Source organism: Phyllostomus discolor, chromosome 2 (genome assembly GCF_004126475.2).
Source record: "Phyllostomus discolor isolate MPI-MPIP mPhyDis1 chromosome 2, mPhyDis1.pri.v3, whole genome shotgun sequence".
NCBI lineage: Eukaryota > Metazoa > Chordata > Mammalia > Chiroptera > Phyllostomidae > Phyllostomus > Phyllostomus discolor.
The window spans coordinates 204,548,899-204,574,959 of record NC_040904.2 but is presented as its reverse complement, the minus strand read 5'-3'; the positions used below and the strand labels follow the sequence as shown (position 1 = coordinate 204,574,959).

Genomic DNA, 26,061 nt, shown 5'->3' with positions numbered 1-26,061 from the left:
AAAAATTTCAAGACTTGCCCTTCCTAAGCATTTCTCAAGGATACCTATATGTGTATATGTGAGGATATGTACATGCATATATATAACTTTCTACATTCCTGTGTAGCTTTATCTTTATAAAATTGGTACACGATTACAGTAAAAATAAGGTCACGGATAATACAGAGATACAAAAATCGTAAAGCTTATGGAAATCTCGGCATCCCCATATGAGCATTATCAGTGAACATACTTTCAGCTAGTTCTTTCTGCATCCACACACATAGAGAGAATATTTTTTAATATATGGTTGAGTCAGAATAATGAACTTATTTGTAATTGCTGCTCTGATCATGAGAAGTTCTACAGTGAGAGCTAAGAGAACACAAAAGGGTAACCCTGAAGTTTCTCTGATATTTAAAATCCTTCTTTAAAATCCTTCTTCTGGCTCTGGCTGGTGTGGCGCAATGGACTGAGCATTGGCCTGCAAACCAAAAGGTCGCGGGTTTGATTCCCAGTCAGGGCGCATGCCTGGATTTCAGGCCAGGTCCCCAGTAGGAGACTGAGGACCCATGTGAGAGGCAACCACACATTGATGTTTCTCTCCTCTTTCTCCCTCCCTTCCCCTCTCTGAAAATAAATAAAACCTTTTTTAAAAAAATCCTTCTTCTGGCTCCCTGCTGGGTTTCACTCCTCACCCAGAAGGAAATGTTGATACTATTGTTTATCTTGATTTTAAGGGACATTTTCATTCAGCCTGTCATTTATTCACCCCACAGCCATCTCTTGCAGTGATTTTCAAAGTGCGGTCCCTGGACCCGCAGCGTCAGTATAAACTGGGGTTGTTAGAAATGCAGGTTCCCGGGCCTTCCCCAGGGCCTGCTGCATCGGCACCGCTGGGGCAGGGCCCGGCCATCTGAGTTTTAACAGCTTGGGCACCGCAGGCCTGCTGCATGTTTACTGCTTGTAACGCTGTGTGAAACATGGTTAGAGATTCCTAAAGAGGAACGTGGCACGGGTCTCGTGCTCAGGAAGGGATGCCAGGCACGATAGGAAGGGTGTTCTGCAGGTGTGTAAGCAGCGTCTTCTGGGGCTGGGGAGGCCTGTGGGTTAGACGTTGTCACGGAGGCGTGTGGGATCCGGGCCGGGCCTTGGAGGCGTTATTTTGAGGCAGAAATGGCTGACGTGGGATTTCAGGCTGATGCAACAAATCTGAGTCTGTTTGGTGAACGCGGGGACTTTCTAGAGGTTGGAAGTGGGAGAGTCACAGCGTGCAGAATGGGAGTGAGTTTCATGAACTTCTCAGTGCTCTTGCTCCCCCTGGCCCAGTTGCTATGGAAACCTGAAGATCGTAGTAGATGTACGGTGGGACTGGGGTGGGCCACATGCTCTGGGAGCACTTCTGTGTTTGGCGTTCTTGACCTTGGGCGGGGGCCTTCTTTATCGGGAAGGCAGAGGGAGAGCGTTCTCCAGCACGGAGTTCCCAGGTTCTTCATTTGAGAGGCATCTGGGTTGACCAGAGTTGCCGAATGGGGAGCCGGGTGTCTGTGTGCCTCCCAAGAGAAGGCCAGAAAGGATCCTTGATGGGAGAACATTCCATTATCAAGGTCAAGCTGGCCTCAGTCCAGTCCCTGCTGCAGGTGGGTGCCACTGGGAATTAAAGTTCTTTGGGTGACTCGAAATAATCTCCCTCCATTCATATGGAGAAGGCCTCCATTCATCTCAGTTCATAACCACCCCCGGACTGGTTTCAGGGGGTCAGGAAGGAGCTTGCATTCCCATGTCAGACAGTCAGCAGTGGCCTCGACCTGCATGCAGCTCTGGGCAGACAGGCAGGCCTCTCGGTGCCTCAGGGACCACATCCAGGAAACGGGGGTCAGGGCCCTGCTCTCTCACTGGGCTGTCGGTAGCACCGAAGGAGACGACGACACGTGCTGATGAGCTCAAAAAGCGGGGTGATTATGAAGATAGTGTCGTCATCATAAGGGGTTCTTAATTTGGGGTCCACTGTCCAGGGTATTTCTGGGGGCTCTGTCAACCCTCCACAACAGTCTATCCCTACATTGTCTAGTACAAAAGCCACGGCCACGGATGGATATTTAAATTAAAAGTCACTGAAATGAAAAAAAAACGTGAAAATTCAGTGCCCCAGTCGCACTAGCCACAGGTCAGGTGCTCCACAGCCGCCTGCGTCTAGCGGCCGCCCCATCGGGCAGTGTAGACCCAGGACAGTGTCATCCCCACAGGGTGGGACCATGTTGGTGTGATGTGGTGAGTTGGGGGGGTTACTTTTTTAATGGAGGGCATGCATAGCTTTCATCAGACTCTCAGAGGGATTCCTGACTTCAAATAGGCTGGGAACAAACCCCACGGCCACTGGTGTCTGTGACCGCGGAGTACGCCACACGTATAGGTAGTGCTTTTATCCAGCAAACTCCCAGGGACTTGACGGAGGTCCTTTTTTCTTTCTAATTTCTTAGAGATCTTTAGTTTCTGTTCTGTCCCCTTGCTCTTCTCCCACGAAACTCTGTTTCTCCCACGCCCACTAAGGAACTGTGGAGGGGGCAGGGGAGAGGACCAAGGCACTGTGCCAGCTCTCACACCTCTAACCGTGACCCCCAGTCTCCAGGTCGTAGGACTTCACCTGCTTTGCCGCTCGGGGCCCCCAGATCCCCAGGCCCCCCTTCTGAGAGTGAAGTTAGGCATCCTGATGCCGGCAGGCCCGGTGTCCCCAGTCGGCAGCTGTGGACGCCGAGGCTCCGGGTGGCTAGTGACTTGCTGGGCAGTGGGTTTGTCAGTTTCCTCTGAGGCCTCTCTCCTCGGCTTGTAGATGGTCGTCTTCTCCCCGGGTCCTCACATCCTCTTCCCTCCGAACGCGTCTGTGTCCGAGTTTCCCCCTTTTCCAAGGGCACCAGTCCCGTTGGATTAACACCCACCCTAATGAGCTCGTTTAACCTTAGTTATCACGTTAAAGAGCCTTGGCTAAAGAGTCCATCTAGGGTCACATTCTCAGGTGTTGGGAGTTAGGACTTTCCCACGGGAACTTGGGAGGACCTCATTCGGCTCCTCACACTGGTGTCATGGCTCGCTGGTGGCCCTGGCACACAGGTCTCCTGACCCCGTTTGTGTTTTGCTTCTGCCAGGCCTCAGCCCTGCAGTTTTGACTTTGTATCTTTTGCTGGCTCTGCAGCTGACCTCTCTGCCCCAGGCATCCCCCTCAGCCTGGCCGTTCTATCCTTTTCAACCCTGGGCATGGTAGGGACAATGAGGTGGCAGCAAGGTGGTGGGATCCCAGTCAGTGAGTTAATTAATGGGCTGGCCTCTGCCCCTCCCAAAGTGAAAGGAAACCACCTCTCTGAAAGCTGATTGGTTGGTTGACAGGCCTGTCAAGAGCCTTAGCTGAGTGCAGCAATGCATTAATTTGCTTGGCGAAAAGTCAGCACCCAGGCACCTGAGTGGCTGTTCGGACATTAGCCAAGCGAGTAGAAGCTATTAAAGAACTTTGTGATGCCTTTTCCAGCAAGGACCTTTGTGATTAAACACACACGCAGCAGCAGCAACAGCGACAGCAGCGAGCATGACAAAGCAACGGTGCACCTCCTGTATGCTTAGGAGCTTTGGGCTTTCATGAGGGAGAGGCACCGTCTTGGACTGTATTAGCTGGTATTATTGAAATACTAGTTCCAGAGAAAAAATAATTTCATTCATTAAAAAAAAAAAAAACAAGTAAGTTTAATATGAACCAGGCTGTGTTGTAGGCACTAGGGATATGGGGGTGAACAAGACGAGTTCTGGCCCCACGGAGCTGACACTGAGTGAGTGAGTACACAGGTGAACACATAAGTGACTTTTGAGCTGAGACCCGAATGGAACAGGGAGTGAGCCCTTGGAAGAGCTGGCCAAGGGAACAGCATGGGCGGATGCTCAGAGGAGGAGCTGTGCTAGTAGAAGTGGCAGAGGGCCAGGGAGACCGAGGGGGTGAGTGAGTGGGATGGTGGCAGGAGAGAGGAGGAGGGAGAAGGCCACAGTTTGGTCACATTGACTAAAGGAGGGACTGAGGATTTTATGCCAGGAATGAGGGCAAGCCATTGATCTTGATGAGGGAAACAGCATTTATAAACGTGCCCTTTAAAAGAGCTAGGAGTCGGTAGTATCACATTTAATCCTTACGTCCATGATAGGCAAACTGGGAACATCCCTACTTTGTGGTAAGGAGAATTTAGGTCTTCCCAAGTTTACACCAGCTAAGAAGCGGTGGGTCTGAGAGTCAAACCCAGGCAGGTACCTCCTGAGGCTGGTGCTCGGAAAACCCACCAGGTCACTGGGTGATCTGCAGGGACCTCTGACTGGGGACATTGTCCTGGACCCTGTGATGAGAAGAATTCCTGGCCTTCGCAGAGGTGGCTGTCGTAAACATCTGAGAGCATTTGATCCCAGATTTGTGGGTACTTTACAAAATATTTCTGCATCTGTCTCATGAAGAAGCTGGGGGCCCAAATCCAGGACACTCCTAGGGCAAGTGTTCTCTACACAGCAGTCCGTGGAAATATAAGTTAGTTACATATTATTCATAAAACCTGCAGGCCCATAAAATCTGCGATTTCGCTGAGTCCAGGCTGCTGTTCACCGAGGCTCAAAAATAATTCCTTTCCAGTGGTTCTATCACCAACCCGACCCAGGGGTTACTCTCCTGTTTGCCCTCGGAGGAAGCTGATTAACCTGCAAACCTGTCAGCCCTGCCGACATAGACCATAGCGGGCTTCTAGGGCTCCGTCGGATGAAAGAGGGTGGAAACACACCGTCCAGTGTGTGATGCGAAGGGTAACCTAATCCGGAGGGAGAAGGAAGAAGTCTCTGGCACCATCTCCGAGCTGGACCCCTGCTTCCAGCCAGAGGAATCCCGTTCTCTCAGCAGGGAGGTAATTGACAATGTGGAAAGAGCCACAGAAAAGGAAGTGCCCACCAGAGCTTTCAACTTGGTGGCGGAGGATGGAAGAGATAAAAACAGGTTTTGCCCCAGGTTCTGATTTCAGGATCGGAGTTCAAACATCAAAGGCCTGTTGTCTCCCCCGCATTTCCCCTTTGAAAGCCTAGAAGACCCAGTCTGCCCAACCACAGGAACCAACATCTTGCGGTAGCGGTAATTTAGGGAACCTTAGCACCTTGTCTGGTAACAGTCCCGCAGGGAAAAGGGAAAAGGGGAGGGAATGCGGTGGACTGGGCCTGCGCCTTCCCTGTTCTGCCCTTGGCCTCTGCTCCTGGAAGTCTCTCTTCCTGGCCCTGCGAGATCAGATCTCTGTAAGGCCCCGTGCACGGTGATATGCTAGAACTGGCCGGCAGGTTCTTTCATCACGGCTTCTGTCTTGGGCACGGGGAGCCTGGCGTTCTGGGACAAAGTAGGAAGCCTCTGTGGCATTTGTCTGCTGTGATCTTTTACCTTTGGAAGAGTTTCTCAAACTAAAAATAGCAAACATAAGTGTGTGAGTCTCATGCCCTTGCCCTGGGAGCCTTCAACCTGCTGTCTGGGAGAAGATGGAAAAGAGTCTGTACCTAGAAGATTCTCCAGATTCCTACCATTAAAGACACTTGGGATGAATTTACTATTAGTTCAAAGCTATTCTCATCTTCCTAGGAGTACATTTACAAGATGCGTTTTCAAGTGACCCATGCCTCCGGAGATTCTGGTAGATGTTTCTGGAAGGGGATAGTGTTTTGGCTTCCTGGTGGAAATCAGTGCTCGAAACATCCAGCCAGACACGCCAAGGAGAAACCGAGAGACAGGATGTGTGGGCAAGCCCACAGCTTTCGGCCTGTGTTGTTGAGTGCAGCCCTACTACAGTAGGTGTGCTGCCTCCCGCCCTCTCTTCCCCCTGCTCCTATGGCCAGGGGCAGTGGGGCTGATGTTTGCACAGGACCCAGCAGAAGTCCAGGAGTCAGAAACTTTGCTGCCTCTGCAAATACACCCCCTGAGAACGACAGGACCCTGATAAACCAGATGTTATTGCGTTGGAACAGCTGTTCTCAGAGTTGGTCCAGGACTGGCTGCACCAGCATCACCTAGCCCCACCCAGATCTACTGACTCCAAAAGCCTGGGGGTGGGGCCCAGTGTTTCCTCACACTTCCCTGTTTGAGAACCACTGTATCAGAGCAACCCCTGCTCAGCAGGTCAGAAACCAAAGCAGGGCAGCGTTGCTGGCTTCAGTTATTTGGAAATACCTATAATAGAAGCTGTTTACGTTTTTCTTCTAAGGCTCACGGGTTCTAATACGGGTTCCTCTGGCAGCAAGCAAATCCTGGTTTAGCCTGTTTAAAAAGCAGGCATCAGCCTTGGCTGGTGCGGTTTTGTTGGTTGGAGCATCGTCCTGTTGACCAAAGGGCTGTGGGTTTGATTCCTGGTGAGGGCACATACTGGGTGGTGGGTTCCGTCCCTAGTTGGGGTGTATACAGGAGGCAACCGATGGATGTTTTTCTTGCATGACGATGTTTCTCTCTGTCTCTCTTTCCCTCTCTCCCCCTTCCTCTCTCTCCCTCAAAGCAATGAAACAATGTCCTCAGGTGAGGATAATAAAAAAAGACAGGGGTTAGCTGAATTGATCTAACAAGGTCTGGGTTATTAATATTATTTACTGTTCTCATTTATTCATCCCCCCATTTAGTCATTTATACATTCAACCACTCATTCGTTTTGCAAAAACTTACTGAGTGTTTCTGTTCCAGGTACTGGTTTAGTAGGGCAAGTATATATTTATTGTCCAAATAGGCTGAGATATGAATGAGCCAATTGCTCAACCAGTCGCTACTGTGTGATGTTAGGCTAGTGACTTAACCTCTCTGAGGCTCAGTCCTCTTATCTGATTATATGATACAGCCAATAGCTTGCTACTTTATATATCAGGTTATGAAGATTAACTAAGGTAATGAGTAAAATTGTTAAGCACAGTGCTGGATACGTGGTCAGTAGCTGGTACTGATTTTTCTCCCATGCGATTGATCTTTAGGGATCTCTCAGAGTTGGAGTAGAAACTTCTCGTGGGAGGTGCTGGGAGAGAAGGTTGAGACCAGACCGCCTAAATCGGTGATGCAGAACGCTGGGCACACACCAGACTCCCATGGGGTGTTTATAACATTGCCGATGCCTCTGCCTCTCCCCAGGGATTTAGATTTAATTGACCAGGGTGAGAAATACAGGCTTAATCCTGCAACTAAGGGGAAATGAGAGCCCGGCGGTAGACACTCGCCTTGGTCTGATCATTTGTCATCAGCGAACGCCAGAGAAGAGCTTGTGTCTGGCGTCTGGCCTCAGTCACCGGTGAGCAGCGAGCGATACCTCTGGGCTTGGGTTTACTTACTGAGCCGCTGGGTTGCTGCCCTCATCAGGGACTCAGAGCCCCATGAAGCAGTTTGTTGAACTTGGCAAAGGGGCGTATTATGCTTGTGTTTACTCTTTTGAACCCATGGCAAATTGCTGCGCCTTTTAGCGCGCTGCCTCTGCTGCCAGATTCCCAAGTTCCACATGAAGACTCGGCGGACTGCATCCAAGGGAAGGACTCGCCCCCGTCCATAACACAGCGCCAGAGCGCCGTCTTCACGTTCAGTCGCGTGGACCAGCTCTTGGGCTGTGAGTCTGTCCAGCCACGTTTCTAGTGAGTTTCCTATGAAGTTAGCTCTTTGACCTTCAAGCACATGATTTTCATTGTTTTCTTTTGATTACACCCAAGCCATTTTTTCCCCCCTGAAGGCTGGAGATTAGAAATTAAACAACTAAAAACGAATGCTGCTCCCTGGTCGCCCTGCCTCACCCTCGTGGGTTTCCTGGAATTCAGTATTTCCTAGTGCCTCAAATAATACCACGTGGACTTGCAGCTAATTTTTAAAGGGAAAAGAAATGGAACCACGTTGTCATTTAATAGAGGGTCTCTGGGAATTAACTGGGACAGCTCTGTGGATTTGCACCAGGCAGTCAGCAGCGTGCATTTAGGGAGGCTCCCAGAGTGTGGGCGAGGTCCCACCCACCACCCTGTTTTCTAACAGAAGGTTCCTCCGGTAGGTACGGGTCTGGGAGACCCATGCTTCGGATCACCACTGGGGACTGAGGAGTGGACCCTGGTTAAGAGATCTAGGCTTGCTTCCACCTCAGGCTTTGCTGTCTTTGAGTATTGGTTTCTGTCTCCTCCCTTCTCCCATCTTGCCCCAGTCCTCAAAGGCACATCCGTAATCTCAGGTGCAGATGCCGCCAATACCTGTCCTTGATAATTTTGGATTTAATCCAGGCATGACTCCTTTTGTTCTTTCTTCAACTAATACTTGCTGCTGAATAATAGCAGGCTAGCAGACCAGCACTCACAGGTATGCTTACTATTGCGTGCTATGATAATCTTTACAGTAAGGACAGTCTTGGTTTCAACAGATGAGGACACGGAGTCACAGAAAGGTGAAGTAACTTGCTAAGGTCCCTCAGCTGGTAGACGGCAGAGCCTGGACTTGAGCCCAGGTAGCCCGGCCCTGGGAGTCGGGCTCTATCTTGCCCAATGAGGTGGATTGGAATTTAGAGTTGACAAGATGAACCCTCCATGGCGGGTCGAGCATTAGGTGGCTAGAAGCAGAGGTGTGACAACCATCGGCCTGGCTTTTCCACTCTGACTGGTGGCAAGGGCGGGATGAGCCCCTATAGCAAAGCCCTCTGTGGGGAGGGGAAGACTAAGGCTGTTATCCCAGAGGGACGGATTTCTGTCCCCTTCAGTGCCCGGATTGGGGGAGGATGCTTTTTCAGAAGTGCACTGGATCAAGTAAAAGAGCCTTAGCTTCCCTCTGGGGTGGCTCTGAGATGTTTTGATCACTGCTCTCTCGTTTTCAGGATTGTGTGAGTACGTGTGTGTGTGAGTACGTGTACATATGCATGTGCATGTGTGTATGTGTGACAGAAAGGCTGAGACAGACCAATGGAGAAAATGGTCAGGGAGACCGTGGGCCTGGCTGATGGGTGTGCGATGACAGTTCACAGAGCCCATCCCCTCAAAGCCCAGGGGTGGTTGTGGACAGAGGGTGGAGTCCGAAGACTGGTCCAGCGTGGAACCTTTGATCCTCGCTCCCATGCGGCTCCCCTCTTTGTTCTGGCCATGCCCAGCCTCTGTCCTCGTAGGAGTTGAACTTGGGCCCCCAGACAGCACTGGTGGTCTTAGCAGGAGTGAACGGCTCTGGGCAAGCCTTCTGCTCCCCTGTCTTCTGCAGGACACTTACACACTTTCTCACCATTTCTTCTGGCTTCAGTGAGTCCACTCTGGCTGTGGGTGGTCTGGTTGGTGGTGGTTCTTGGACATGCCAACCAACATCTAGAAAGAGTTTCAGTTTAAGAAAAGACAATGAGTGAACTAAAGAGCCTTTCATGGTCCGAGCCACAAAAGACATTGTCTCTACTGTGACCCGCTCATCAGCAGTGGGGGAGCTGCCAGCTCAGTTGCATTTTCTCTCTCACCGCCCTGGGCTTTTGGACTGAAGGGATCCGAGGACCCTTTTGTGAAGCTGTGCGTGCGCCCATGAGCTGTTTGGAATTTAGTTCTGGGAGGAAACTCTTAAGGAGTGAATCTTGTAGTGACTCAATGACGTAATCAGGTGGCAGACAATCCTTGCAAAAAAAAAAAGACTCCATTTCTGAAGAGAAAAATCAGTGGTTTTCTGTGAGGATTCTACGGACCTTTCATGAAAAAGCACTGCTGAGGAATGGACTGGCACTTCTGTCTGAGGGTTTGAGAAAGTAATAAAAATGCTGCACATGGCGGGCGGGGGGCGGGGGGCATGCCATGGAGGGAATGGCAGCTTCCTGGATCTAATTTGGGAGGTGGAGTTGACGGAAGGCAAAGGCATGAAGGGAATTCAGACTGGTCCACTCTAGGCCCTTGTCCTTTTTTGCTTAAAACCAACAAACTAATCTTCCTGTCTTGAGGTTACATGTAAACCAGAAAGATATCCTCCATTTCTATAACCTGCTCTTCACGGGGTATCTTGTACATTGGTCCCCACCCTCTCCCTTCCCAAGCCCATCGTCTTCCTAAATGGCCTCCCAGACTTGGCTGTCAGATGGCTGGTGGACAGTTAAACTCCGAAGATCGCCTTACTCATCATCAGCCTTTCTCCCAGGCCAGGGCATTATTTTTACACTACGCATATTCCTCAGTTATACGGTTGTGTTACTAACCCCGAGGGCAACAGGAGGGAATCGTTAGGAGTTGGGTAATTAATGTGGTCGCGAAAGCCAGACAAATCAGAAGGCAGAACTGGGCTGTCAAACTTGAACATCTGATGAAATTCAGAATTCATTTGGAGAAGTGGCTGTTGCTATAGCAACCCGGCCCCACTCTCCTTTGAAATGGAAAATAAACAGAAAACAAAAATAATTCAAGCTGGTGTCTGTGAAGAAGGCCCTTCTGTGGAAAGGAGAAGGAGAGGAGGAGAGTTGGGGATATTAGGGGACAGGCTGGAACAATGGTGGGACCCTCTCACTTGTCACGGGTCCGCGCCGCGCCTGTTTCCTCTGGAAATCTCCTTGGGCCCGTTCAAGTCACCGTGTGCGTCTTTCTGATCATCGGGGTATTTAAAGTCCGTATGGTACAGGCGAGCACTTGGTTTACTTGTTAAGTTCGAGTTGTATTCAACTGGATAGCCACTCTGGAGGGCAGACACCGTGTCTTCTGCTGTCTTTGCCTCCCCTTTAACACACAGCAAAAAAAAGCTCGGATAAATGCTTCGGACAAGCTGTGAAAAGAGCATTTTTAGGAAAGATAGCGATGTCGGGTCTCTTTAACGGAGGAGGACCTTCCCTGAGTATTATGTAAAGAGAGTAAGTGGACGATGGAGGAAGGGGATGGGGCGTTGCGGCAAGGGTGGAAGCTTTTGGGTGACACACACTTGGGGTCAAATCCAGGAAGGGTCCGCCCAGCAGAAATGCGTGCAGATGAGAATCAAAAGCCGTGAATAAGGGTGTTCTCAGCAACACCGCTCGGCACGGCCCGCGCCTGGAAGCACCGCCGATGTCCATCTGCGGGGGAACGGATAATGTCCGCAGCACGGAGAGAACCCCGCAGCCGCGAGGGCCAGCCACCTCGCACAGTGTGGGTTATTCTCCCAACTGCAGTACTGAGCGAGCCAGACACAGAAGGCAATGCCCCGCATGATTCCATTTTTAGGAAACTTGAAATGCCAATCTGATCTATGCTCTTGGCTTATGCTGATGATATTCAGGATGAGTGCGTATGTGTGTGTTTGGGGAGATGGGGAGTGATGGGAGGAGGACATGGGCGGTGCTGGCGGGGTGCTGGCCACATTGTTTCGTCATCTGAGTGTTGGCTCCTTCTTTCTGAAGCAGGAGTTGTCTTAATACCTATCTCAGAGGACTGTCAGTATGAAGTGTGACAATCCACGGCATGCAGTCATCGCTCAGTAAATGTCAGCTCTTGTTATTACAACTAAGGCTTCCAGGGAAGGGGCAGTCAGTGTCTGGGGAGGCTCCTGGGGAGATGTGAGCCATGGGCCACTTCACAGGTCCAGGAGCCTGATGCTACGCTGTTCTTAGTTCGCTGTGTTTATCGTTATTGGCCACGTGCGTCTGACTTTTCTGCAGAGCGCCCCGTGGGCGTTCCGGGCCTCTGTGTTGCATTTACGGTCTGCTTCTTCTCCTAATCCCTGGCACCTGCTCCTGGGCCAGCCTCTCCTCCCCTTCTCCCTCTCGTGAAGACTTCCTTTAGTCGCCCCACTGCCATGCACACAGGGGTGCTTCATAAACATTTGTTGTTGTGCCGAGAGCCCAGACCCGCACCAGATGGACATGGCCCCAGCGCTGTGGGCTCGCTCCGGCTGAGCTAAGCTTCTATTCAGGGCTTTCGTTTCCCTGGTAGGCCTGGCATGTCAAGGGCCATAGTTTTCCTTACCACGCTGGAGCCACCAGGCTGCTGGGTAAAGCCGTCTGGCCAAGAGACACAGGCTTTCATTTTTCAGAAAGGAAACCCTTCCCAACGGGTGGAAAATAAGCTTTTGCTTGGTGACTAATAACATAAACACAGACAAGATTTCTGGGCTTATAAATAACCAGTTGTAAAAGTGCCCAAGGGAAGCGGCCCTGTGTGCCACAGAATGGCCAGGAGCGGTCCTGTCGCCTCGCTGATAGTGACCTGACCGTGGGGCAAGGGGCCCCAGGCCCAGGATGCGGAAGCCGGTCATTCTTCAGAACAGATTCCCAAGGCTTTGCTCTCATACCTTATAAACCCCGGGCTGTTCTGGAAAAATAGTAGTTGATCTCTAAGGTTCTTTCTGCATGAAAGTCCTATGGTTCCGCGGTAGCAACATGTTTTAAAGAGCGATGCTGGTGTGGCGAGGCAAGCCTTGGGGTTTTGTTTTGCCGGAGCTGCCTAAGAGGCAGATGAAGTAATCATGGGAATAGCGTCCGTTCATTGAGCACTGGCCGGGGCACTGTGCTGAGGACGCTGGGCCCGGGAGCTCACTGAATGTCCCATAACCGTGTGAGGGAGTTGTTCGGCTCGCTTGCCTGATGAAGAGACTAAGGCTCCGGGGGGCGGGGGGGGGGATTATTGCATGTGAATTTTAGTCCGGTGGCTAAGGGCATGGGGTGTGTATGCATCAGAGCACGGGTCAAGCCTGGCTCTCCCTCATACAGAGCCCATGGCCATGGTAGTTATAAATTAACCTCTCTGCACCCAGGCTTTCTCATCAGTTGAATGGGGACACTGGAAGGGCCAAAGCCATAGGACATAATTCACGCAGAGGGCTATTAGCGGAGTGCTTGCACACAGTGCACCTTCAGAAGTGCTGCTTTTATTAGGAAGGCCTCAAGAAGCTTCGGTACGGACGCCACGTGGTCTTCTGGGTGAATCACTGGTGCTCCGAGTCTAGAATTGTTGTTTGCCTTTAGCTAATCTAGAGTTACAAGCAGAACCTTGACCACGAGCCTCCGGTGGCTTCCTATGGGAGGGGTGAGGGTGGGGATCCAGAGCCAGGCCTGGCCACTCGGATGTTTCTCTGACCCGGCTGCCCGCCTGCAACAGTGAGGGGCCGATTGTGTCACTCAGATAGCATCTCATTCACCCAGTGTTTCCCACGCTGACTCCTGGCTCGTCATTCCTCTGGATTTCGACAGGAATATGGAAACTACCAAATCAACCTGCAAAACTCTTGAGTTAAAGAAGCTGGACTCTCTAAAGACAATCAAGTAGTAGCATTTTCCAAACATGTTACCTCTGGTTGACCGTGGAACACCTTTCCTCTCCAGAGTACCTCATGGGGCACGTGGCCCATGGAACATGCCCCGGGAACTCTTCCCCAGGCCCCTCCAAATGCAGCCAGCAGAGGGCCAGGAGTGAAAGACAGGGGATCAGAGAGGATGGGGACTTGGAGTAAAGGGGTGTCCAGGGAAGCGGGACAGGTGGACAGGGTTGGGGTACATTTTGGAGGGAGGGATAGCAGGACTTAGCAGTGGAAGCTGCTGGGTGACTCTTTGGCAGGCTGAAGTGAGGTGAACTGAACTGTGTCTCCGTCTCCTCCATGCTGAGTCAGCCAGCTGGGGAGGGAAGAAGCCCGTCGCCTAAGCGGTTCTTTGGTTCGTGGGAGGAGGCGGTGACCCCCACCTTCTGCCAGTCACCGAGGGGACCGCCGGCTTCCACCTCTTTGCGTCTTCGGCGTCAGGCTTTTTGGGGTGTGAACTCCTTGTTTCCTTCCTTGTGGAAGTACCTTCCTTCTCTGTTCCTCCCCTGCTCCTTTTAAAATGAGAAAACCCTCTGCCCTCTTCGGGGGATACCACCGTCCTTGTGGGAGCCTGGGCCGTGCGGCCTGAGGCAGCTTGTCCGGTGTCCAGAGTTGACTGTTGATGAAAAGTGCACACCGGGCTGAAATCCCTGGCAGGGGCCGGAGCCGCAGGGTACACCGAGGCCAGCAGACGCGGAGCAGCCAGTTTTATCTGGCTGTTCTCTCTCTCTCTTCCTCCTCCCTGTCCTCCTCCTTCCCCCCTTCATTTTATCAGAGAGGTTTGGCTGGACTTGAAGGAGCCGTAAAGGAACTGGAGGGGCCTGAGCTTCTAGCAGCCAGTGACAAGGTGGGGGAGGCCAGGGGACCCAGGCCTGGGCACATGCCAGTTTAACTCAGTCCTCGTGTGTGTGTATGCGCGTGCGCGAGTGTGTGTGTGTGTGTGTGTGTGTGTGTTTCAGTGGTAGGGCCTGGGGTCCAATTATACCGATACAAACAGTAACAGCTACAGTCTTCGTTCTAAGCATTTAACACACCTAGTGTCAATAAATTCTCCCAACGCACATTTTGCAGTTGACTAAACTGAGGCCCAGAGAAGGCAAGCAACATCCCCCAAATCACACAGTGAGGAAGAGGCACATGCAGGAATCCTACTTAGCAGTCTCATTCCAAAACTCCTTTGAGAGTTTGCCTCTCAAGGCCCAGGCAGGGGAACCGGATATGTAAACCGGCAAATAAAGTCACGGAGTTTGAAAGTCCCATGATGCCGGTGTTGATCAGTACAGTGAGAGGCAGAATGGAGGCAAAGTCGGGCCGCGTTTGAGTTCAAATTCATTCTTGACTGATGAGCTGGCGTTTCCCTGGCAGGAAAGACAGGTAGCAGTCGGAGGGAAGAGCACAGAGGTGGGAAACAGTAGAGTGTGTATGTGTGTGTGTGTGTGTGTGTGTGTGAGAGAGAGAGAGAGAGAGAGAGAGAGAGAGAGAGAGGGAGAGAGATGGTGAGAAGCAGCAAACCGTCCTGCCTTGGTGGGCACAGTGGGCTGCCCGGGATTGGTAGAAGCTGATGAGATGGAGGGAGGCATGCAGGGGTCCTTCAGGGAGGGTCTCGGGTAGCCTACAAAGGTTTGTTTTTGTTTTGTTTTGTTTTGTTTTGTTTTGTTTGTTTTATGGCATATAGCTTAGGGGTGATGGATTTCAAAAACAACTATTATTTGTTTTGTCTTTGCTCAAAGGACACCTCCAAGGACCAAAATATGAAACATAGCTATGGAGTCCCTTGGGCTGAGGCAGTGCCAGGACCCAGAGCCTGTCCTTCAGGGCCCCCCCCCCACCCCCCAGCCTGGCCCCTGGGCATCTGCCTGGAGCTTTAGGAATGCCGAGGAGCAGAGTGTGAACTTCACTGCTAGAGAATATCAGGGCTGGGGAGTGAGAAGCATTGAGTGATAGGTAATTGTTTACTGTAGTTGTCCAGAAGGCATCCGTGAAGGTTTGAGTGCACTCATTTGTTAAATATTAACTGAGCCCCTACACCAACTAGCATGCTGAGTGCTGGGGATACATCAGTGAATGAACTAGAACAGCCCTCATTGACGTTCTAATGAAGGAGACGGAATAAACAAATACACGGAACAGGTGTGTGATAGGGCTCAGAAGCGTCCCTAGGGTCACGTAGGGCCTGGTGGGCCACACTCAGAACCTGGGGTTTTATTTTGAGTGAGATGGAAAGTCTGGAAGGTTTTGAACAAAGAGGGGACAAGATCAGCTGCCCACTCTGGGCGAGAGTAGCTTGGGGTCTGGGTAGCTGGCCCGTGTCAGATGGTCACTAAATGGTGGTTGTGTGTGTTGTTACCCATCATCCCTTCTGTAGGGGTGCTGGTCTGGTGGGAGGGGCTGGTGAGAATGATCCTGGTCAGGGGAGCGGGGTCCTCGAAGACATGTTCCCTTAATGTGACAAAGGTATGTCCAGTGACCATAGTGATGATGTCACTTGTCCACCTGGCTGGAAGACTCGCCCAGCTCCTCGTGATGCTGAACGGCCCCACTTGGGTCCTGGCCGGTGGCCGGGTGCCCCGCCCCACGCTCAGTGACATCTCTGTTGTCCTCTCTCGCCCGCTGGGGAGTCATAAGGGAGCTTGCTGGATAAACAGGGTGTTTGTCCGTTGCTGTCCCCCCGCAGTGTTCGAGAACAAAGACAAGATTGTGATCATCATGGAGTACGCGAGCAAAGGCGAGCTGTATGACTACATCAGCGAGCGGAGGCGCCTCAGCGAGAGAGAGACCAGACACTTCTTCCGGCAGATCGTCTCCGCCGTCCACTATTGTCACAAGGTACCGGCCCGGCCCGAGCGTGGCCGCAGATGGTTTTCGTGGCATCACGTGACCTTGTTGTCACGTGACAAGGGCGATGTCTGTTCATTGTAGAACTTACGGAGAATGTATAACATGGAAAGGAGAAAGTTACCGCCACCCATAATTCCAGAATCTAGTGATAACCTACTATTGACGTTTTTCTTTGTTTTTTTCCTGTCTCCTTCCTCCTACTTTTACCATTCGTTTTTTGTTTAAGCTTTGTATCTTGAATAATTTTAGATTTATAGCAGTTTCCCAGATAGTAGAGAGAGGTCCCACATACCCCTCACTCAGCTGACGCAATGGTCACATCTCAGCATAGTCAGTTGCCAGAGTACGAGTGTACCTACTCTCATACATTGTCATTAACAAACCTCCAGATTTCATTGGGATTTCACCAGTTTCCCACCAATGGCCTGTCTGTGCTCCAGGAGCAACATGTTGCATGCTTTTTACATAGTTTGTGTCCTGCTTTTTAACTTAGTGTATAATCTACACATTTTCCTATGTTACTAAAAATTCTCTGCAGTTGTTGTTGTGATGGTTGGGCCTTCAGGCTGGTTCCAACTTCCGGTAACCTTCTCCTCTCATTTGAATAATTTAATTAAGAGAAATTCTAGACATGCAATTACTGGGTCATAGCTTCCGAACCTTTCTGTGCTCTTGGAACCGTTTGTCGCACGGATCACATCCACAGGGGTTACCTAGTAGAGCCTCAGTTCTTGAGCTTAATTCGTTCTGGAACACTGTTCGAGAAGCGATTTGTTTGAAAACCAAATATCCTCTGTTTGTCGCTTGAGAGACGCGTGGCCGTTCATACAGGTATCAGCATGAAAGGGCTGTCAGGTGGGAATCGAGACCCGAGGTTTTGTTAGACAACAGAGACCTTTCTCCTGTGAACCACTTGGTCAAGAACCAACGTGTTTGGGAGCCAGGACAGTCGAGAACCGAGGTTGGGTTGTATGTGCTCAGGTACTTTCTGTTGCCACACACCTGATGCTGGTAACACAGCCACAGTGCAGCCACCCGTAGCCTCTGGAGAAGGAAATGACGTACCCAGGTCATTCCAAGCCACAGGTCAGCCATTACTGTCCTTAATCTTCTTACTGATCCCTTCCCCCAGAACGGCCACACCTTGAACATTCACTTTGAGTGCAACAGTGATTGAATCCAACATGGCACCTAAAACCCAGTCGGCATCCACAGACAAATGGCTGTGTTCTGGGGTCTTCTGGTGCATCAGGCGTTCTGGTGAATTGCTAGTGGCTCTGGGAGTAATTAGAAAATGATTATTCGGGTCTAAAACCCGTAACCCCCGTGAACGTTATTTGACTTCTCCTTGCCGGCTCAAGACCGTGGTGATTCAGATCATATGACATGTTGTGTTTTATCATCAGGCGCCATCAGACATTATTGCAGACCGTATTTTTGTTATTCGACGTGTCTGAATACTTGGGTTCCCGGTGTATGGGACTTTATTAGACTCGTTCCATCTTACTGTGAAAAACCAGGAATGCAACAGTGTAAACCGAACTACCCCCAACATTTCCAACAAAGCAGAATCAGGTACCTGGTGTTTTCCTCCAGGAGCCTGGGTTTGTGCACTTCTGAGTTCAGAACACATCCTCGAAGGTTTGGATTAGATGAGTCGCAGAAATGCACATTTTTTTCCATCTCTCCCGTCCGTGCTTTTGGAGATGTGAGGAACTGTCCAATGGGAGGGGAAAGGATAAAGAACTGACTGTAAACAGGCAGATTTGGAACTAAGGAAATCTTGACTGAAAGATAAAGACTTTCCAGCCAGTTCATTTGCTTAAAAGAGCAGCTCCGACTGTAAATGTCCTTTGTGCTGAATGATGTTAAAAACGATCTCCCTGGTATTTATCTGCCCGGCCCAAAATAGTTGGTTCTTTCAGTTCCACTCCTCTTCCCATGCTCACCCCGCCCCCGTATGAGACCATTAGGTTTTCACGGAGAGCTAAGCACGCCAGTTGTTACTGCTGGATAAGCCACCAACAGCCTACTGGCTGATGACTCCCTTTCTCCTTTCAGCTGGCTGTCTGCTTGTCACTGCAGCTCAGCTGCCAGCCTTGCCAGAGTTGGCCCGAATGCAAAGGTCACCCAGTGTGGCAGTGACCTGCTTTGGTCAGCCCGGTGGCTACGGTCTCACCAGCCTCACCGACCTTCACCCTTCACCTACGCTGAGTGCCACTGAGCAGACGGGGACTTTTAAAATCTTCCTGCCTGGCTGCTTAGGAAATACCCATGTGAGCACCTCCATTATCCTCAGAACAGATCTGGATTGGTTCCATGGGTCAGAATAGATTGGGTCAGGCTTCCTTCCAGCATTGAAGAGGCAGGCAGGCAGACGTACGGACGGACAGACAGACAAGCAAGGGCCGTGGGCCCTGCATGCTGAGTCTCCAGCCTTGAAAACTGCGTCTTGCCTGGGAATCCCATCACAGACAGACACTGTGTGCCACCGCCTGGGACTAGATTGCTTTCACACAGTGGAATGACATTCCGACAAAGGATCCCCCTGCTGTTTTACAGGCTCTGGGGGAGAATGGATTCCAGTCATTTTTCCCTTAACCACACAGTGAGTGACTAATGCTCTTCGGTCCCTGGTCCCTGGCGGGAGCTTCTTGACAGGGAGAGCAGCCCTGAAGGATGGAGGCGGAGACCACCGGGCTGGTGCATTTCTTTCCTCTGTCAGATACTTTCCAGTGCTCTGTCTCCGCCTTCCTCCTCCTCTTCCTCCTCCTCTCTCTCATCCCATCTGCTCCCATTCAGTTCCCTGCCTGTCTTCTCGTTGCAGAACGGTGTGGTCCACCGGGACTTGAAGCTGGAAAATATACTGCTGGATGACAACTGCAATATTAAGGTAAACCTCTCGCCTCAGTGGTGGAGATGCAGGGCCTGGGGATGGCATCCGGTGGGGGCTGGTGCTGTTCCAGACTACAGCCTAGACATAAGGTGGCTGTGTCCTTCCCTGGCAGGAGGGTAGGGAGCGTCACTGGGCTCGAGTCCTCAGTCCAAACCATTAAATTCAGTAAGCACTTACTCGTGTTTCACTACAGGCCATTCTTCTTCATGCTGGCGTAATCAGGCGACTAAAATACAGTCCTTGTCCTCAGCAAGTTCATGGTCTACAATCATTGCCATAACAATAACACTTATAACAATAACACTTTGCATACATATTTCAAATTGTGTTTGATAGTGTTTAAATTTGATCTTTATAAGAACCCTATGAGACAGGGACTCTTATTCACATCATCATTTCACAGGCAGGGAAATGGTGGCACAGAGAAGTTAAGTAACTTACCCAAGGTAACACAGTGGTAGGTAGTGGAGCTGGGGTTTGAACCCATGTCTGTCTGACTCACAAACTCAACTGCTTCAACTTTGAACTGCTATGCTCAATTTGCCAGCAGGGCCCCAAGTTAGTTTAGAGCTGGGACTCTTTCCCTGCCACTCTGTCACTCCCAACCCATGTCTCCCACTTCCTCCTCCCAGCCCTCCCACCCCCAGAACCTGCCGTGGGACTGGGCAGCTGATTGAAGTGATGGTGGTGTTCGCTGTTGGGGAAGAGTGTCCCGTCACGTGATGGAGTTGACTTTTATGGAGAGTATTATTGCTGGCTGCTGCTGGAGCTGGAGAAAGCTCTCCTGGCCAGTAGGGTTCAAGGGCCTCCCGCAGAGTGCTCCGAACATCCTTTTGATCACATCTGCAAAATAAGCAAATATGGTTTCAAGATAAATGGAGCGCGCTGCATGGGTTTCATTATGAAATGGCCTTAGTACTCCCGGCACCAAGGGGATCCATCTCATTAGCCGCTGGTGACGTGAGTGCCTCGTCCCCAGTCCCTGGACAAAGCCTGGGAATGACCTTGCATCGTCCTCTTTTGTGGTTGCTGTCGCTGCTCTGAGTTGAGGGGGGTGCATCGCGGGGAAACTGTTTCCTTGCTCGGAAGGAAATGTGCTGCTTTGGCATTTGGATTTCGGATCATGGTGACGTCGCTAGTCACCACCATCCTTGCAGAGGCCCCTGGAAGCTGTGTCTGGTGACGTCTTATTCTTGCAGGTGGTTGACCATGGTCATCTATTTCTGTGTAGTCCTTAGAATAAGGAGGGCACAGCTGGTCAAAGCAGTTTCCTCTAGGAACAGGAAGTGAAATCTCAGGGTTCCTCCAATTCTGGCGGAGTGGCTAGGAAGTCACTTCGAGAAGGCGACTAGATGCAGAGTGAGAAAATTCTACCCTTGACCTTGGGCAGTCACCTCACCCCATTTCCTTGACGATAAAATGGGCTGACGGTAACGCCCGCAGTCTTGTGTTGAGGAGTAAGTCAGATGCCCTGTGTTTAGTTCATAAACTGCTGAGCCTTGTGCAGTGAGTCAAGGTTAAGAGCAGTGACTTTGACGTTGCGTAGCCTGCATTTGAATCGCAGCCCTGTTTGTTACTAATTTTGGATGAACTCATTGCTTGTCTAAGCTCCAGTGTCCTCATTTGTCCGTAGGGATGCCAGCTCCCATTTCTCATGGTTGTGGATTTGTTCATTGTTTCAAGGAGTACGTATCTCCCGGGCAGTCCCTGTGTGCCATGCTCTGTGCCCAGTCCCTGGAGTCGATGACAAATCTGAGGAATTTAGACACTCTATAGTCACAGCACTTACCGCTGAACTTGTATTGTCCAAGGAACCTGCTTCAATGGCTGGCTGCTGGAGAGGAAATTGAAGGAACCTGGTGGTCAGGCCGTGGCTAGAGAATTGGGTTGTGGTTTGAGGGACACATTCTGAGGGCTTTGTGTCATTCAGCCTGGTAACTTTGTCTGCAGATTCTTCCCTCCACCTGCCCCCAGAGCTCTCAGAGCTAAATGTAGCCTTTACAAGGCCTGGAATGTGAGCCTGTCGCTTGGGGATTGGTTTCTGTAGTGGTGTGACCTCTCGCTCCCATGATGTAGTTCCAGAAGTGATAAGGCACATAGCTTCCTAGGGAGTCATAGAGTTGCCCAGTGGAGAAGAATGGTTACAGTTCTGAAGCAATTGTGCTGGGAACAATAGGCAGCAGCCCAGGAGAATGGCTCGCTGGCATAAGCAATAGAGCCGTGATGTTGGGGGACCTACCGGCCCCCCCAAGACCAAGTCCTTCCTTCCAGGATCCCTGTCCGTTTGGTAGGGAAACAGCAGACAAATAGCTCATTGCAGAAGTTAAGGTTTTGGTCGTATCTTTTTTCTTTAGGATTCTTAATCCTGAAGATATTTTACTTTTGGCATTTATCAAGGAAAAACACACACACACATCCTAAACCTTGGAGACCTTCCTCTGGCGGTGATCCTGCCGGTGCCACTAGGATTTGAGAATCCTACAGCTTGAAGGGACCTCCAGGGTCATTTCCCAGCCCCTTGTTTTCATCCAGAAAGTCTAAGTGGTGTGCCCAGGATCACGCGCAGTGAATCAGTCTCTAGACTAAATCACTGTGTCTTTGTCTCCCCGGCCTGTGGCACGGTGCTCGTCCCCCAGTAGGTGCTCTTGAGGCTGTGTGATGCGGAGGGAAGGGATGACAGCCAGGATTAGAACTCCCGTGTTTGACTTCCAGACAACTTCTCTTTTCATTATCTCACACCCACGTCCAAAGTTTTTAAAGATGTGTTTCAGCTGGTGTTGATGTGTCTTCCGGCTGGATGTGCTCAGCTCTTCCCGAGTCAGCGTTTTGCTGAAAGGGCCCTTGTGACCAGGGCAGGCAGGCAGGCACAGACACAGGGCCACAAACTGGCCACCAGGTTGGAGAGAACCCGTGTCATCAGCGTCTGGACCGGGGGGACCACTGACACTGGTGACCTATTACCAACCAATGGGATGCAAACATTGAGGTGCCTCTTGGAGCCCCCTCTTGTGTCTTTAAATGTGGGTGCATCTTCTGTAGTCCAAGGGTGGAGGGCTTTGGCCCGGGAGCCCTAACAAAATGCTACTGGTTTAAGCTTGTCATACGTCCCTGCAGTTTGGTGTGAGCCCTGCAGCTGTTTCTGTTCCCCTTCCCTGCCTGATGTTGATTTGCAAAGAGCACATCTGGCATTAGGAGTTACTTATCTGGCCACTGCAAGAGGGTGTGGCTTCTAAAAATATTCACACAGTCAGTCAGCAGAAAGAATGAGAGCAATGTACTTCCTTGGGCCGCATTCCGTACTCGGCGGCGAAGCACGTCTACCAAAATAGACACCCAGTACAGCGTTAATTTGCAATCAATAAAGACGGGCCAGATTCACATCCCATTCTCTGGGAGAATGGAATGCCGACGATTCCCATAGGAGGCTGCTCCTGTAAAAAAAAATGCCATACAATGAGAAGAGGTCCAGGCGCCGGGGTCAGCTGACCTCCTCAAAGACGGCTGAGAGTTCGATGAGCTCCCGGGACTCAGGGTGGAGGGCCACGGGGGACATGGCCTGTCGCCCCCGGTGACAATGGAAGCTCAGCTGCCATGGATGAGAAAAGGAGCTATGAATGGCTGGGGCGCAGGCGAGATCGAAGCCTCGGAAGCTTCACAAGACCGAGTGAGACAGCTCAGGAGCGGCCCTCTGGGCCTGGAGTGGACGAATGTGAGAACGTGCATTCATGCGTGGCCTAATCCATTCATTTGTTCGTCTGTCCATTTGTGTGCATGTGTACATAGATATCCATGCTTGCTTGCATTCACTCATCCCTTCCTGCTCTTATTCGCTTAGCAAATCGAGTCTCTTCTCTGGACAATATTTATTCAACCACAAATGTTTACTAAGTTCCTACTGGGCACTGGGCCTTGTGCTGGACGCAGGGAATTTCATAGTGAACCCGATAGCCGGGCCCCTGTCTTCCTGGAACTCAGAATCTAGCGCTTGTTAAACCCCCAGCCATCAGGGGTCATGAGAGGGATACAGAGGTGAATGAGGACGATAAGGTACCTGCCCTAACGGACTTAGAATTTCAGTTCAGGACACACGCAGTAAACAGAGAAGTATGTGATGTGACTGTCTGGCAGCGAAGGAAGTCCGTGCAGGGCTACGTCAGAGAGCAGGAGGTGCTATTTACCTAGTGGTCGGAGCAGGCCTGTCCGTGGGGCTGGAGCTCCTCAAACCCTCCGTGCTTTCTCTGGGTGTTTTGGCCTTTGCCCACATGGTTCCCTTCGCCTGGAATGCTCTTTGGCTGTGTGTCCTTTGAGTCTCAGCTAGAATGTGTCTTCTTCCAGGAAGCTTTCTCTGGTCCTTGTTCTTTGGCAGGGACAGATTACCCCTGCTCTGTGCCTCCTGGTGCCTTGTGTAGTGTGCTGGGGAAGTCTGAGCAGAAGTGGTGGGTCTGTTAAGCTAGACGGTCCAGAGAGCCGTGGCTGAGGAAGTGTTGATGGAACTGGGATTCAAAGGATAGGTAGGAGTTCAACAGAAAGGAGTGTGATGGGTTTTTTTAAGGGGAAGGGACAGCAAGTGCAGGAACAGGGCAAGGAGGCCAGAAACGAAAGCAACCTTTATTGAGCCCTTGCTAGAAGCCCAGAGCCAGGCCTCCCACATGCCTGCTTCCATTTGGTTCTTAGACTGTCTCCCCGGGGTGGGTCTGATTACTCCCATTCTGTGCATGAGGAGGCTCCCGCAGCTACTGAGTGATGGGAGTGTCTGCACAGCCAAGGCTCTTGGACTCCATCGACCGGGCGTCTGACAAATCCTACCCTTTACTGCTCCCACCCAGATTTGCCCTGATTCCGAGGAAGCATCCCATGAGGACACCTTTTGGTCCTTGCTTCAGTTGGCCTAACCTTGTCTGTAGCGGCTTGTGTCCAGCTGTCCCAGGGAGAGACTCTCCAAGCCACAGGGATGCCAGGGTCCCATGTGTCTTGAGCTGGGGCCGGTTGCTCCTTAGCCTCCCAAGAGCCTGCTTCTCGGCGGTGCCCTCAGTGAAGAGCTTCCCCAGATTGCGTGGCGTCGGTCATTTCCAGTCTCTCTCGAGAGGCCGTGTGAGCTTGGGTCTTTGGAAGATGAAAGCCGACCCCATTCCCTTCTGCTCACCCCGTTCCACCCGCTGCCTTCACTTCCTGGCTAGTCAGGAGCGAAACTGTCATGGGTAAAGTCACAGCCATTAATTCCAAGGCCGGAAAGGAGCTATGGAGTGTGTCTTCCTTGACGGGCTTGCTGTCTTCCTGAAGAGTTCTGCAGAAAGCTGTTTCCTCCTGGGCCACCTGAGAGCAATAACTCCCCTTTATGGGGAGCTCTGCAGCCAGGACAGCTCTTCCTCCACGTCTCCGGCCAGGCATGTCCCCACGCTGGGCCTCAGTTTCCCCACTTACAAAATGGGGATAACGGTGGTACCCTCCTCCTCATAGGGTTGTTGTGAGGACTTAATACATTTATGTAAGTGGTGCCCACAGAATGGCACCCGGCCTGCAGCGGTGCTGCTATTGTTATTATTTTTTTGTTGTTATCATTATCTCATTGAATCTGATTTGGGTTTCACCACATCCTGTGGTTGCTGCTATTGCACTGCGTTTTCCAGCCAAGGAAACCAAGACTCAGAGACATGAAAGTTGTAATTGCTAACGTTTACTGCAGGCCGTGTGAGGCCTCCATCTATCATTCATTTGATTATACATCAGCCCTGCAAAGTAGGTTACATTATCATCATCCCCTGTTGTATAGATGAAAAAAACCCCAGGTTCAGAGTGACTAATGTTTGGTGAATCCCCTGGGGATCTTGTTAAAACGCAACCTGACTCAGTAGGCCTGGTGTGGGTGGGGCCTGTGATGCTGTTACTGACCTGCTCCCAGCCCCTGCCCATGCTGCTGGTCCTCAGAGTTCAGTGGAGGAGGGAGGGGTTGACTCATGGACCTAAGGTTAGAGCTGAGGATAGTAGAGGCTGGGATTTGAACTCAGACCCGCATGCAGTGCAGCCTCTCGTGCTTATTTCAGAAGTGGATCGTGACAGTTTCTTCAGTTCTTTGGTGGGCAGTGGCCTGGTGCTCTCAGTGGCCTGGTGCTGTCCGTTCTAACTGTGTCTTGCCCAGCAAAGAATGTTAAGGATTACCGTATCAGCACTGTCGTAACAGCCGTAATTTATGAAGTCTGCTGGGACCAGGATTACTTTGGGCTTCACGTGAGTGTTCTCTGATCCTTACAACACTTTTAATGTGTGTGTGTGTGGGGGTCTATTATTGTTCCCACTTTGCAGATGAGGAAATGGAGTAACTTGGCAGGTCCCACCAACCACCTAGTAGTGCTAAGCCCAGGGGTAGCCCCAGGTTCTCCTGGCTGCTAGACGTCTGATCTGTTCAGTCGGCTGTATTTCCTCTTAGACACTGCACATGACCGTCAGGCTGTCGCTTATCTTGTCACGACCATCAGCAGCCTTTCCCTGGCGTTAATCATCGGCACGCTGGTACTTTTTTATTGGGTGATCTCGCAGTGACTGTTCATGTGATTTGGGGTGAATCCATTTTTTAAATGGTAAAATACACGTACCATGAAGTGTGCCATTCTTTGCTGTATGGCTCAGTGGCGTTAAGCACACTCACAGCGTTGTGCAACCATCGCCGGAACGGTTGTGCCTTCCCCCACTGAAACCCTGTACCACCCATTCAAACCAATTCCCCACTCCTTTCCCCACCCCCAGCCCCTGGAAACCATCATTTTACCGGGATCTGACAGCTTTGTGTACCGTGTATAGATGAGATTATCTCATTGTCCTGCTGGGCCTGGCTTGTTTCCCCTAGCGCGGCGTCTTCAGGTTTCAGCCACGTTGTCCTCAGGTTCATTCTTCTGAAGTGTCAATAATCATTTCCTAGTTTACCTTTCTCACGCTCGTTTACACGAGCAGGACACACTTCTAGAAAGGCTCCGAAAGTTAAGGGCGCGCGTGTTGGCGTCCTAGTGTGTTTTTCAGAGTCCGGGCTGCTCTAAACCCAGGGTGGGGACAGAGCAGAGCGGTCCGTCACCACACACACACACACACACACACACACACACACTCT

At 51.1% G+C, this 26,061-nt stretch overlaps 1 protein-coding gene across 2 annotated transcripts in view; it reads left to right on the top strand.

The window, feature by feature from the left end:
• NUAK1 (NUAK family kinase 1) overlaps nucleotides 1-26,061 on the top strand; it is a 72,756-nt gene that overhangs the window by 33,340 nt on the left and 13,355 nt on the right. For both annotated transcript variants that reach the window (XM_028532487.2, XM_036019519.1), the window contains exons 3-4: nucleotides 15,903-16,054; nucleotides 18,894-18,959. In XM_028532487.2, the coding sequence (XP_028388288.1) occupies nucleotides 15,903-16,054; nucleotides 18,894-18,959 (218 nt within the window). The remainder of the gene's footprint in view (nucleotides 1-15,902; nucleotides 16,055-18,893; nucleotides 18,960-26,061) is intronic.